Here is a 15,000-nt window from a genome sequence, read left to right as displayed (position 1 = left end):
AAGCCAAACCAGGCTAAGTTTGTAAACTACTCTAAGTCAGGCAGCTAAAATAAGATTTTGTCCTAAACCTCTACATATTGAAAACGGCAAGAAAAGATATCATAAAGATGCCAAGTGAAAAAAAAAAAGGAAATCGGCCACTTCAGATAAATATAGCCCTGTCAATGCACTAACTTGAAAAACTTCACATGCAATTATATATTACAATATCAACATCTCGTATTCTCCACTGAAATTGATAAATCAATATGGCTGGTGATTAACCAAACAAACTATATGAAAATTAACGCGAGCAAGCAGGAAAGGAGAATAATTCATTTTGAACTATTTGATTAACACGTTTAAAAATCAATTTTTTTAAATAAAATTAATTTCGCTCGTTTTTGTAGTTCGTTCAAAACAGAAGCACACTTGTCACTATCTAGCAATCACGGACGCTGAAACAACCAATCAGAAGCCGCTTTAAAGATTCGTTTCCATGACTACTAAACTTCTCAAAGACACCTGTCCCTAATTTTGAAACGACGAATCACAAAGTAGCGAGAAAAGGCGGAACGAAAAAACATTGGCTTTTTTTGCATATTATATATCACTGGCCATTGCACAATATTAAATAGCCTTTCATTGCAAGTGATCAGTGGTAAAATATTCCGTGAATGAAGGAAATAGAGAAAAAGTGACTCTGTAGCCTTGATATTGGATTTCCTCTGCAAAAAGACGTAAGACCAACTTACGGTAAATACGAGTATAATGCCGTCTGGTAAAATATCCCCGCTTGACAATTATCGTATCATAACGCTATAGCGTCTATTTCTTCTTCGATTTCAGCAGGCTTTGCACAAGTTACAGTGCCGTAAAACGAAGACTTATAACTTACATGGCTTTGTTAAATACGGTGAAAGGAATTGTGGAAGACTCGAAAGTTGTCGGCACGATCATTGGATTGGATTGAATATTACATGTTTACTATGCACAGTGATATAACCAGTTTGGTTTTCAGAACACGTAAGCGAAATCTGTGAAAGCTAATCTCATCTGGGTGAATCGGCATTTTAAGGAGGAATAAATATGACAAACTACACTCGAGATAAGCAATATGTATTGAGGCAACTCGCCATGGCAAAAGAAACACTTGCAAAGTTACGAGCTATTACTGAAACATCAACGACAAAAACAGACGGTTTGAATGCAATGCCAAACGGCGATTTGTTTGGGATGGAGAGCGTTAATGGATGGGACGACTGTAAACACGATTGCGTCGATGAAAAAAGTTCTGGTTTGGGGATGGAATCACCGCATTTGGAACTTCGTGAAGACACTGCAAATGGTGATAAATCGTCATTTGCACATGAACGTTTGGCGAATTTGCTTGGTTTGCAAGTGTGTAAATTAGAGGATGATTTGAAAGCATCACTCCTAGCGCATTTCGAGGAAATGGAAGAACAGAAAGAAGAACTAATTTCTTGTTTTGAGACAATGCACGCGCAACTTTCAAAACATCATGACATTTGTCGAGAACACTATAACGAAATGGCGGAGAAAGACGCTCGCATCGAGGAGCTTAAAGTGGAAAAACAAACACTGGAAATTGATGTCGAAAATTTCAGAAGAGAAAATAATCAACTGAAGAGAGTTAAATCTAGCACACGTGAATATGGCTACCGGATCTCACCAGGGTATGTGGAACCTGACCAACTCAGCGAAACACTTATGAAGGAAAATTCACATTTGAGAGGAAAGCTTCGAAAATACGAGACACAAGACTACTCGACAATGGAGAGGAAAATAGCGTTTCAGGAAATACTGTGCGAGACGTACAACAAGGACGTTATGACGAAAGATAGCTTGCTAAAGCGCTTGAAAGCCGAAAATGCAGGACTGCGCGAGGATATTAAAAATCTACAAGACGAGATGCTAAGAGTAAATGCAAAACGACTAGATGCAGAACAACATGCAATGAGATTGCAACAAGAATTACAGTTCAGTGAGGAACAAATAAGCACTCTTAGAGAAAAGTTAAGCAGCTCTGAAGAGGAGACAACATATTTTCAAAGGTGTATACACGTAAGCAAGGAAAATTCACAAGCGAATGTTTTCGGTGAGAGCCAGTTGTCTGAACTTGGGAATGAGATTGTCGCACTGCGTGGAAAGTGCGAAAGTTACAGAGACAAATTAAATGACAAAGAAAGATTCCTCGCTTCTGTTTCTAAAGAGAATGAAGACTTGAAAAGGACTGTGGAAGCTATGAAAAGGGATCTCAGTGCTATGAGAAGTGAGGAGCGTTCCCTTAAGATTGAAAACGAACGATTGCAAAGAGAAAATGCGGACAGAGATATTGATCGACTGAGCAGCGAAACAACTGCTGAAGTAAGCACCAACAAGATGTCTTCGATGAAACATCAGTTGCGCCACTTGGAGAGCAGAGTGAACGAGTTAGAGATACAGCAACGCGACCAGGAGAATCGAGAAACCGAGTTGAGCCAAGAAGTGCTGGCGAACCTGGAGAAATATACTCAAGTTGAACAGAAGCTATATCTTACACGGAAAGAGCTAGCGCAACTTCAAGGATTTTACGAGTCCAGTCAAAACAAAAGGAGAGATTTGCAACAGGAAGTCGAAAGTAGCAGGAGAACGATCGCTTCTCTAGAAAAACGGTTACTTGACAAAAAGATACACGAAGAAGTGGAGAAAGGAAATGGTGACGCGATCAAAGACAACGAAGGATTACACAAAGAAATCCAAAGACTAACAGAGGGTTTCCGAACAAGTCAAATAGAAATCACGGAGTTGGAGAAAGCTCTTCAAACCGCGCGCGAACAAAACTCTTTGCAAAGGCTGAGGTTGGAAGCACATGATACGTTGATGGAAAGAAAGGATAAAAGAATTAAAGAGCTACAAAATGAGCTGATAGAGCTACACAATCAGATCGAGTCGCTCACTGATGAAATCCTTAAGAACAACAGAGAGAGAGAAAGCCTTCGAATGGCAAAAAGATTGCTTGAGCAAGAGGTCGATTTAATTAAATCTCGTAAACTACTGGGGTCAAGAGCGCTTTATCGAGAAGGAGCCAAAGAAGGCTTTTATCATACAACTGATCCTGCAAGTCCTGATAGCGGTTTCTCAGAGACGGAACGAGAAAAGGCCATCGACAGATTAAGAAGAGAAATCCTTTCTAGATCTCAGCACCCCGTTCTACGGGAGGAAGAGTTTGTGACAGACGAGGCGGAGAAATTGCAAGCGGATCTAGCCCTTGCAACTCGCAGGCTTGATGAGACAGATGGAAGATTAAGAGAAGTTATTGCCGAAAATGAAAATCTCAAAGATCAAGAACATGAAGCTAAGATTTTGCAACAACGACTTAATGAGGAACTTCGCAAAGTGGTCGCCGAGAATAAGGATTTTCATGAAAAGGTCAGAATACTGTCGCAGACTTTGGAAGAACACCAACAGTTAACAGCAGATGGTGCAGCCGCAAAGTCACTGAAATCCCCACTTCAAGCAGAGAATCTGCAAGCCATCGACGAACCTCTAATAAAGATATCAACTCTACAACTTGTCTCAGAATCGTCCCCAGAGAAACCTGGGGATTATCTGCAAAATGATGCGGTGAAAAATCGCAAGGATTCGATGGATGAGCTTAATGTGCTTAGCTCGGAAGATTCCAAGGAAACAATTAATCAACTTCAAAACAAAATTGACGAACTTCAAGGACAACTTCAAGATTACGAAATGCGTTTGGAAACGCTAGAGTCAGAGAACAAAGATCTGCTGTTAAAGTTCACAAACACTCAAGAAATCGGTTTATCTGATGAGGATACCACTTTGCAGCATGACAGGGAAAAATTGCAGCGTGAAATTGAGGAAATAAAAGGAACAATTCACCATTATGAAAAGAGTTTAACACAGGCAAACGCAGAGAACGAAAACCTGTCACAACAGTTACAACAAACGATTGATAGCCTCAAGGAAATACAACACGAATGCAAAGTCTTGAAGAAGAGAGAAAAGGATTGGCAAAATAAAACAGAAGCATTGGAAGGAAAAATTCAGGGTTTTAAGGCAAATTTGGAAAACAAGAACAAAGAAAACAAAGAGACGTTGAAAGAGTTAAAAAGCTCGCGTGAAAATCTAAAAATATTGGAGAGTGAGAGACAAAACAATAAGGAATATCTCCGAAGAAAAACAGAGGAATATGACGACAAACTCCTTCACTGCGCATCAAGTTTAGCAAACATCAGTGCAGAAAAGGACGAATTATTAGCGAGGCTTGCTCAAATTAAAGACAATCTTGAGGAGAAGGAAAGAGATCGCAGAGCTGAACAAGAAAACAGAGAAGCACTTCAGAAGATTATGCAAGAAGAATTGTCTGCTAAAGATAATGAAGTTGCCAAGATGCAAAAAGAGTTGTCAGAGGCATGCGACGAACAAGAGCGCCTGAAAGCGTTATGCGAGAGCTCCAAGGAAACTCGGTTTCAAACAGAAGATCAGTTGCTAAGCGCGCAGAACTCGATTCTTGATTTGGAAAGACAGAAGAGTAATTCACGGGCCAATGAAAAATCGTTACAAGAGCTTCTGCAACAGTCGGAAGAAAGTAATGCACGTCTTCAAGTAGAGCTCGTGAAGGCAGAACAGAAGTGTAAAAAAATGGGTAAGGAGGAAAAGGCGCTACAGCAACAAGTAGAGCTCGCTCAACAAGGTTCTGCAGAATTAGAAAGAGAAGTTGAAGAGTTAAAAGAAAGGGTAGAAGTGGAAGAAGAAAAACATAAGAGGGCAATCAAAAATTATCAGGATGAACATAAAGAAAATGAACATTTGAGAAGACAGTTGGAAGATGTTGAACATGCTTTGCAAAATTCTCACCAAATGAACGAAAAAAAGGTTTTTGAGCTAGAAGATGCCTTAAGGGGAAGAGACAATGATATAGCACAACTGAAGGATGAGTTATCAATTTCAGAAGACCGCTACCTTGAAATCAAGTTCCTATCAAGTGACACCCAAACCGAGCTCTCCGATTTGCATGCAGAGCTTATAGAGAGCAAAGAACAGTTTTACGCAGTGTCACAGGAAAAGGCAAAACTTTTGCGCGATTTAAAAGAAGTTGAGCACGATATTACTGATAAAGAGCAAAAGATCGCGGCTCTGGAAATGGAGAAAATCGAAAATAAAAGAATTATATCTGAACAAGGTAAAAGAGTTGATGAATTATTGAATAGGTTAGATGAGGTAGAGGATGACGTTACCAATCTCAGCAAACAAAATGAACGCTTAAAAAAATCCGTTGAAGAGGCATCCAACAGCAACACAAAAATGGAGACTTTAATCAAAGAATCTAATGAGGAGAAGGAACATCTTGAACAACAGCTGTTAGCGGCTCATGAAAGCATTACAGACTTGGAAGCTGCGTTTCAGCGAGGAGAGGATAAAATTTCCAAAACTGAAGAAAACGTCTTCGCAGCTAAAGACCAAATAGCCAAGTTGGAAACTCAGCTCGAGGCAAGACAAGAAGAGTATCGTGCGTTACAGAGAGACTACATCGAAACAGAAAGAGAACTTGAACATTCGCAGGAAACTTTAGATTCATACCAAGAAAAGATTACGAGTTTGGAGAAAAAATTGCGGGATGCCAAAGCGGACATATCTGAACTTGAGATGACGAGGGACAACGGGCTTTCCAATGAACAATTGCTTCAGCAGAGATTTGCAGAAGCACGCGATGATATTGAAACAATGGAAGCTGAAAACATCGAGCTTAAAGAAAAGCTGATAAAATTGGAGAAAAAGGTTGGAGAATTGCTGTCCAGTCAAGAAACATTAGAAGACAGAAAAGACGAGCTCGAGAAGATCAACAAAGAGCTTTGCAAGGACCTGGAATATGAAAGAGACAGACGATTGGCTTTAAAACAAAAAGTTGAGATGAAAGACAGAGAGAACGATATCATTGAAAGAAAGATCCAAAATTTGGAAAAGAGTGCGACAGAGCAACAGGAATTGTCAAACAAGGAAATGGAAGAAAAGGCAAAGCTGAGAGATGAACTTGCACGGGCTAAGAAAAATGTATCTGAATTAGAGGCAGCTAAAGAAAACCAAGAAGAAAGCATTAGCAAAATAGAAGAAGTGTTAAGAGAAACAAGGAATAAATTGACAATACTAGAACAAAGATTGGAAGATTCAAAGCGAGATAACGCAGATTTACACGAGGAAGTCGAGGAAGTAAACAGAAAGTTGAAGTATGCAAAAGAAGAGAATTCTGAACTGGAGAAAACGCTGCAAAAACAAAAAGATATCAGTGATGGATTGAGGAATAATCTCGTAGAACGAGACGAAAGCGTGATGACTTCAAATTACAACCGTGATGTGGCTGAAAGAAGCCTGCAGGCGCTGAAGAAAGACCTCGCAAGAAAAGACGCAAAACTGAAAATCCAAAAAGAACAAATAGAGGACATGGAAGGCGAAGCGGAAAAAGCAGACAAAAAAATAAAGGAAACTGAATCTTCAAGCAAAAAACTTGCAAGCGAAAATGAAAGGCTTACTAAGGAACTGGCGGACATCAAAGCGAAACTTGAAAAGGCAGAAAAGGGTAAAGACGTTGGTAAATCAGAAGTTCCAGTGGTGCGAGTTTCAGAAGTGCAAGCCACTTCAGTAGGAGCAGACCAATTAATTCGTGACTGGTCGGACAAACTGAGCACGGCACAAACAAAAGTGACTGACCTTGAAACCGAGCTTCTTAAAGACATAAAAAAACACGAGGCAAGGGTTCACAGAACGCGACCTGTTCCACCAGAATTGCGTAGAAAGAGCGCCGATTATGTGTTAACCGACCACGAACGACAGAGTCGGTTCCGATCCCGACAACGACCAAACCTGAGTCGTGACAGCTCGCTAGATTCACTAAGATCAACACAGTCCATGCTGGACTACCTCGACGACAGGATCGTGGATGAAAATCTTCTTTCTACCGTTGCCTCTTCGGGACAAGGGATTGTTTCAGTTGTAGACAAAAATTTCACTGTTTTAGGGAATGATACTCCTGCGGCTTCAGAAACTGTTACTCCTACGCCTTCAGAGCCCAGTACCCCAGTGACTGCAGGTTATGGTAGTCCTGTAGACTCTGAAAGTGAAGGACCATATGATGTCCCAACGAGGAAAACAGCTCGAGCCAAATCTTTGAACGCCTCAACAGAGAGCATAAGAGAAGACAAAGAGAGAGATGTCACTAAAAAACAAGAGATCCTGGGAAAGGAAGGATCACAATCGAATGGACAAAAAGAAGAGAATCTCGTCGATTGGAAAAAGCCAAAAGTGAAAGAGCTGGACATTAACGACAAACAACCACTTTTACCCGAAGCCTCAACAAACCTCCCCGACGAAACGACCTCGTCAAGCAAAGCAGATGACCTCGTAAATTCGAGGGGAAAAGAGCCATATATACATCCCTTGCCTACTGAAAAACCACAGCGCATTGACGGTACAACAGAGAACGCTTCAGATACACAAAACAATCCCCAGTTGCCACCGCCGGATGACTCACGTCCAGGTACCGAAATGCCGTCAGGTGAAGTAGAGGATCTCCAAACTGCCACGACACCAGATCTGCACATGATCTTCCAAAAGGAAATATCTAAGACAGAGAGAAATGATGAAAAAAAAGAAGAAGAAGAATCGCAAAACATTTGCTTTAAGCCAAATTCTACAAACAATCTGCAGGGAGAAAATCGCTTCGATGGGATGAGAATAGAGGAGGCGCCCGAGCTACAGTCAGAAACTTCACAGTTATCATTTCTTAAGCAACGAGCAGGCGATTCACAGAACGATTTCCAACAGGCAAGTCCTTCAGTCCAAACAGACAGCAATTTCCATCTGAAAACAAAGGAGATGACCGAAATTAAATCGGATTATGAAAAACCAGTGTTAATCCAGCCACCATCAGAGGATTTGTTCCAATTCGTGAATCTCCCGTCTGATAATTCCTCGGCACTTGTATCATTCGGTGAAGATCCCAAACCGACTCTCCTCAATGAAAATCACACATTTATGGCTGATTTTGATTCTTTGGACATCCCCGAACCTCAACCATACAACATGGGTGGACGTGAAATTCTCGATCCCTTTGAACAACTGATGCGAGACGCTCAACGCAGCGATTTCGATGACATAGCTCCAAATGAAGCAGAAAGTAAGAACATTGATACCGATCTCTCTACAATTTTAATTTTTGATCTTCAACAAACAGTAGGGAGGAATAACGAAGATCCGAGCAAGGGTGAACTCATGGAAAATTGCCTCGATGACGTCACCATTGACGTTACAGATGATGCAACTTGTGATGACGTTGTTATCGATCGTCAACAAACAGCTGGGAGAAATAATAATGAGCCCAGGAGATATACCAGCAATTATCCGATCACTTATGAGGAAAAAGGTGACGTCATCCACCCACCGAAACAATTCGTCTCAGTTTCGTCAACAGATGATTATAATGATGACGTATTTAATTTTCGAAAATCACATGAACCAGTCCCTTACTCAGTGAGGGTCGCAAATGGCACTTATCGTGATCGTGACGTTGACAAACCAATGGAAGAAGCAGAATCAATCTTCTTGAAAGATGGTTACAGTGATGGCGTTGCTGATTTCACGATTCCACTTGAATCAGTTCCTCCACTGAGGAGCGTCACGTATAGCGACATCAACAAACCACAACAAGAAACCCAAGCAAAATTTATACCAGACGGTTCTAACGAAGACGTAACCGATTTCACCAAACCACTTGAGCCAATCCCTCCACCAAGAAAGTTGAAAGAAAAAATGAAACCGGTTTTGTTTCCTCGCAGAGAGAAGAAAAAGGACAATGAAAAAGACAGGAAAAGTAAAAAGAAATCAGCTAAAAAGCCACAGCACCTTGAGGTTGCTAGAAAAATAGTTGAAGCGCCTTCTGATGAAAGGGAAAACAACAAGCCCAATCGTCCTCCAAAGCCAACACACCCTGCAGAATTCTCCGAAGAGAAAGATGGACGCGTGATTGCTTCATTAAGTCAGTCGGCAACGTTGCGTTCTGGTGACGAAGTAATGCACACTGCTGCTCGCGACAGTAAGAGCAAAACAACTGGATCACCAATGCCTGTTGTTCCCGCGGAGTTTGCATATAAGCAAAGCGCAGAGATGAATAAGTTACAAAGTCAAATAAGAAAGGAATTTGAAGCGAGAAAAGACTTAAACAGAAAACACAAACCCGAAAGGCCACCAAAGCCAGCAGTTCCAGCAGCATTTGCTAACGCATTGGAAGACGAAAACGTTTACAAGTCACCTAGTCAAATTAGAAAGGAGTTAGAAGAGGTTAGCAAGAGAGGCAAGGCAACAATTACTGAGGCAAACCCCACTGAAAGACACCAACAATTTCAAACGTCTGGGAAGAGGTCATCTCTATATCGCATCGAGGAAAGAGGGGAAGGAAGCACTGATGACCACGCCCATGGCGATGGCACAGAACAGAGAGAGGTAGATGAAAAGAAGGGAAGAAGGCGTCTATCGAAATTAATAGCCGCTTTTGAGAAACACTAGAGGCAACACAAATAGCACAGCCAATATCTACTTTCACAAATGACTGCCAGTTTCTCACTTGTTGACACACAGGGTCCTGAAGACAAGCGTAATGTTGTTTTTTTTGGGGGGGGGGAGGGGTGAGGGAAGGTGGACAGAACATAGTAAATATGAATCTATCTTGATAGGAAATCAGTGGAAAAGTGTGTTCTTCGCACGTGGGATATAACACATCCCAGGTTATGTGGAATAACTGATAGATTTAGTAAAGATGTAACGTCGCTTGATGTTGGCTTTGTTGCTTACAATATTAAGCGAAGATTTTTGTCCACCAAAAATCTCATATTAGTTTTTACCCAAAATAGATGAAGATATTACCCTGATAAGGATATTGGAGCTATTAAAAACATCAAGCCTTCAACGTTTTTTTAATAATATTATTGCTAACGAGACTGCATGATCATTTATTATAAATACATGTTCATTAATTTAAGATGTTAGGAAAGTTCTTCAAATGTTCCATCATTTGACCACATACACAAAAGTGAGATGTGAAATTCGGCCAATGGGTTCCCAAAGAGTTTCTGTGGAACGAAAAAAAGAAAGACATACATGTTAATGTTTTTAACAAAAGACATTCTAATTTTTCAAACTATTTAAATTAAAGAAAACTACATCTGAGAAATTAATGAAAGCACTGACATCATAAAATGATTTATGGTATATTAAGTAGTGTGAGAAATCCTAGAGTCAGTGCAGAAATGGGTCCACACAAAGAACGAGAAAGATGTCTGACCAGGGTTGGAACTGAGCTCTGAAATAGATGACAGTTGCTCTACTGAATGAGCTACAAAGGCCAGTTGGTTCCATTTTATGGGTATTTTAAATCTCAATTTCTGGCAACTTTACATGTACAAGTACCAATCAAGTGCACTGGATTGCAATGTTATGAGAAAAAAATTTGGTTCCAAGGAACAAGCCTTGTCATCAAAGTTAGCTGTCTTGTTCTGTTCCAAGAGGAGGACAACACGCCAAAAAAAACATTATTTAGTTTGATGTCAAGGCTTGAAAGAATGAAACAAAAGAATAATTACGTATTAAAGAAGCATTTCAGCACCCTGAATTTTCATACATTTGCAGTGTCTGTTGTGAATTGATAAAATATAAAGTCTATATTCTCATTACCAGAAGTCGTGTTTGCTCTGGAGTCAGTGTATCTCCCTCTTTACAAATTTGATAATCCTTTTGTAGAGTTACAATACCTGTAAGCCAAATCACACCATATCTGTGTTAATGGTTTCAATAAGACTTGCAAATGTCATATATTGGAAGGAAAAAATTAATAAAGACTGCCAAATACATGCTTTATCAGTGACAATAAAATGTATTTTCCCATACATTGATCAGCAAATCACACTGAAAAAATGTCAATCTACAAAGACAGAGATGATTACAGTACATGAATGTCTTTATAAACAATAAACACTATAGACCTTTACCTTTCTTTAGTGTAGTATCAAGTCCCAGTTGTCTGAGTTGTGGCTCCATGGAGTGCTGAAACTGTTCAAGAGGGCCTGGAAATACATGTACACCATAGAGTACATTTTGTCTCACAATACCGGTAATTAATCAAAGAAGAAACAACTTAACAGAACCAAGAAATGTTATGTTACCAATGTTATACACTATTTTTGTCAGTTGCTCAGTACATATGGTACGTGCCATTCGACTTTGTTACACGATTATTATGCCTCTTTTCTTTATGTTTGAGATCTTCTCCAACTTTTCGAGAAATAAAGACTGGGCATAAGTCGATGTTTAACAGCTTACCAAGATCTTTCAACTACTTGCGCACAGAAATCAAGCCCGCGTTGATCAACGAACAATCAGTACTTTACAAATTTGAATGTGGCTGGTGTGATGCCAGCTATGTTGGTTACACACGTCGACATCTCTATCAAAGGATCAATGAGCATAAAAGATCTGGTTCAATATTCAATCACAGCCAAAGTCAACATCAATCAAGAACAATAACATCTGACATATTTCGCATTCTTAAGAAATGCTCATGCAAATTTGATTGTCTTGTGTATGAAATGTTCCTTATTCGCGAGCACAAACCGTGTCTGAATATCCAAAGTGACTTGATAAAGGCAAAACTTTTCACCTAGCCTCTAGGGACTTTAAACTTAATCTTGAACATTAATATTCAAGTTATCTGTAAAATATTATATTTGACCTGATGATGGTGTCATGATGACACCGAAACGTTGTCTTTAATAAGTATGTTTCTGCCCGTAATTTTTATCATCAAATAATAATAATAATAATGATGCAGAGGTTGAAAGCCTTGTATCCACCAATATATAGGAATGGAATTTGGGATAAAAAATTGTGGTGTTGTGGTGCTGAAGTGGGGAAAGTTGCATAATAGTGAGGGTGTTAAGTTGATAAATGGACAGATGATAAAGGAAATTGATGATGCAGGTTACAAGTATCTGGGTATTCTAGAGCTGGACAAGTTAAAGGAGACAGAAATGAAAGACAAATTTCAAACAGAGTACTTAAGGCGGTTCAAACTTCATGAAATCTCAGCTCAATGGTAAGAACAAGATCAAAGCAGCAAACACTTGGGCTGTGTCGCTGTTGAGTTATGGAGCAGGAACAATTAAATGGAATAAGGAGGAACTTCAGGAAATATATAGGAAGTATAGAAAAATCATGGCAATGAATAAGGAGCTACACCCAAGAAGTGACGTTGCCAGAACGTACATGTACCCAGAAAGAAGGGAGGAAGAGGTCTGATCAGTTGTGAGAGCTGCATAAGGAGAGAAGAGAACAACTTGAGCTGGTATGTGAGAAATAGTGAAGAGGCATTACTCAGGAAAGTTGGAGATAGCACTGTAGTCAACATCTCAGAGGCTGACTAGACCCAAAGGAGTACAAAGTGAATGAAGCAAAGGAGAAGGAGAAAGAATGGAAGCAGTAAAGAATGTACGTATGGGCAGTATGTGAGAGAAAAGGAAGGCATTGACTGGGATAGAACTTGGCAGTAGATTGCAAAAGGAGATTTGAAAGGATGTAATGAGGCCATGATATCTAGCATCCAGGAACAAGCTTTGAGAACAAATTATATGAGATTTCATATTGATCACACAGCAGAATCCCCTTTATGCAGAATGTGCAAAAGTAAGGGAGAAACGGTGGCCCATGTGGTGAGTGAGTGCGGTAAGCTGGCACAGACAGATTTTTAGGAACGCACGATAACATGGCACGCTATATTCACTGGCAACTTTGTGGTAAATGTGGATTGGAAAGAGCTAATAGCTGGTGTGAACAGAAGCCTGAGGGTGTGGTGGAAAGTGAAAACTTCAAGGATACTGTGGGATTTCACAGTCCAGTGTGATCAGAAAATCAAGGCAAGAAGACCAGACATTGTCTTTATTAATAAGAAGGAGAGAGAGGTTGTCATAATTGATGGTGCCATCTCAGGTGATGACAGGATGAAAGACAAAGAACTTGAGAAGTTAGAGATATACCAGCTATTGAAAGATGAAATTGCAAAAGTCTGGCACATGTGAAAAGCTATTGCAGTGCCCTTGGAGCCGTATCAGTCAACTGTAAGGAGTACATGAAGCGAATCAGCGTGAATGTGAGGTTGGAAGTGATCCAGAAAACAGCATTGTTAGGGACAGCAAAGATACTAAGGAAAGTACTATCCCTGTAAGAAGAAAGAAAAGAGAGACCTGGGGCCTGTGGTGACTTAACCAGCTCCCAAGGACTATAAACCAGGCCGGATATCCTGCCTGAGTCAATAAGGAATGGACGTAATAATAATAATAATAATAATAGTAATAATAATAATAATAATATTATTATTATTATTATTATTATTATTATTATTATTCATTTTAGCCATAATTATTGTGGTTAAAAGGAGTAATAATTCTCATGCCCACCTACATGTACATGTACATCCCCTTTGCTTTGGCTAATCTTGTCATCTTTCTTGATAGAACACAGTGGCCCAGGCTGATGAAATAGATAATAAATATTTACAGGTGATGCTATTTTCAGTGCAAAAAACGTTGATTGTTAATGTTACTTTTTAGTTGTCAATGCTGCTGAAATTGAAAGATAACAGTCTGTGACACCTTGATCCTCCAGTCTGTCTGGCCTGCAAAATAATAATGTTCTACAAACCTAAGGAGCATCTATTGCAATACCTGCATCTACTTTCACATCACATGTGGCTTCATTGCCTGATCTGGCATAGTCAAGCTCTCTGTAATTTTCAAACCATCTACAAAAATGAAACACATGGATTGTATCAAGTAGTAGCAATGATTAACAATAATAATACTTATTACCACTTTTTGAGAGCAAAATTAATTTGGGCAGTGTCAAGACAATTCACTTCCCTCCAATGCTACACTCTAAATGTAAGTGGTCTTGTTTGTTGATTATTGTCGATGCCTCACAGGATTTTCTCCAAGTAACATGCCTTTTCCTCCCTGGGAAAACACCAAAATGTAGCTTACCCCAGCTGTTAGTGGAAGACAATAGCAAATAGCACTAAACTTCCATGAAGTACTGGTGTTTCTCTTTCATTGTATACTTAATGCATACTGCATACTTAATTGACCACTCCCCATGAGGGCTTTTCAGGGCCTATGAAATACAATTAACGAAACAACAGAACACAACAACAACAACTGTTAAGAATCCTAACTGGCTGGAGGCAAACCAGTTGGCTATTTACAAGTGTGGCCAAGTTCTAAGTTAAACCAGGGACTACCAGGAACAAATTCAATGAGTGGTCAGAACGGGTCTTGAACCAGGGAACTCTGCATCTCTTATTATTGTAATTGACTAAGATGTAATAAAGACTTTATAACAGGAACATTTCACAAGAGTAAGAGAACCAGGGCTTAAATTCGTTAAAGCTCATTAGTCTAAAATTCTGAGCAAGGAAATCTACAGCCTGTAGCTGGCACCAGATACCATCAATGAAATCTACATGATTGTATTGTATTGTAAAGAAATTGTGCAGAAAACTTTGACATGATAACCCAATTGTGACTAAATGTTATTTCAAAGGTACATTATTAGACTCTTGGTTTGGTATAATATTCTTACCTGATTACTTCTTCCTTTGCTTGATTTGTAAACATCAACCCACACTGCCCTTTTATTTTCTAGAACAAGATACAGTGTACTTTAAAGTTATGTGACATGAGATAAAATATTTGAAGTGGAAAGGCAAATCTGTAATACATGTATATCTAAATACATGGATAGTCTTCAGTTTATGAAGTCAAACAGGCCATGCTGTAGAATACAGTGCATGACTTACTTTAGTGCACAATGTGAACTATAGCTATTAGAGGACAATATTGGCAAATTAAAAAAAAGTACTTTGACAAACATACCAAAGTCTCTTCAAGTCAGCTACATATACAG

The 15,000-nt window shown here is 39.5% G+C and overlaps 2 protein-coding genes across 2 annotated transcripts in view; one reads left to right on the top strand and one right to left on the bottom strand.

Moving 5' to 3' along the window:
* The window catches only part of LOC138002828 (uncharacterized), a 37,998-nt gene extending 28,190 nt beyond the window's left edge, over positions 1 to 9,808 (top strand). The window contains exon 8 of the mRNA XM_068848805.1: positions 1,058 to 9,808. Within this exon, the coding sequence (XP_068704906.1) occupies positions 1,058 to 9,558 (8,501 nt within the window). The 3' untranslated portion in view covers positions 9,559 to 9,808. The remainder of the gene's footprint in view (positions 1 to 1,057) is intronic.
* A 141-nt stretch (positions 9,809 to 9,949) lies between these two features.
* Positions 9,950 to 15,000, bottom strand: part of LOC138004480 (mRNA turnover protein 4 homolog) — an 8,820-nt gene continuing 3,769 nt past the window's right edge. Inside the window, exons 5-9 of the mRNA XM_068851009.1 lie at positions 14,677 to 14,735; positions 13,764 to 13,840; positions 11,037 to 11,111; positions 10,723 to 10,799; positions 9,950 to 10,121 (exon numbers count right to left, since the gene is read on the bottom strand). Coding sequence (XP_068707110.1) covers positions 10,035 to 10,121; positions 10,723 to 10,799; positions 11,037 to 11,111; positions 13,764 to 13,840; positions 14,677 to 14,735 — 375 coding nt within the window. The 3' untranslated portion in view covers positions 9,950 to 10,034. The remainder of the gene's footprint in view (positions 10,122 to 10,722; positions 10,800 to 11,036; positions 11,112 to 13,763; positions 13,841 to 14,676; positions 14,736 to 15,000) is intronic.

The sequence above is a fragment of the Montipora foliosa genome, chromosome 5, assembly GCF_036669935.1.
Source record: "Montipora foliosa isolate CH-2021 chromosome 5, ASM3666993v2, whole genome shotgun sequence".
NCBI classification, from domain to species: Eukaryota; Metazoa; Cnidaria; class Anthozoa; order Scleractinia; family Acroporidae; genus Montipora; species Montipora foliosa.
This window is presented reverse-complemented; position numbering and strand designations above follow the sequence as displayed.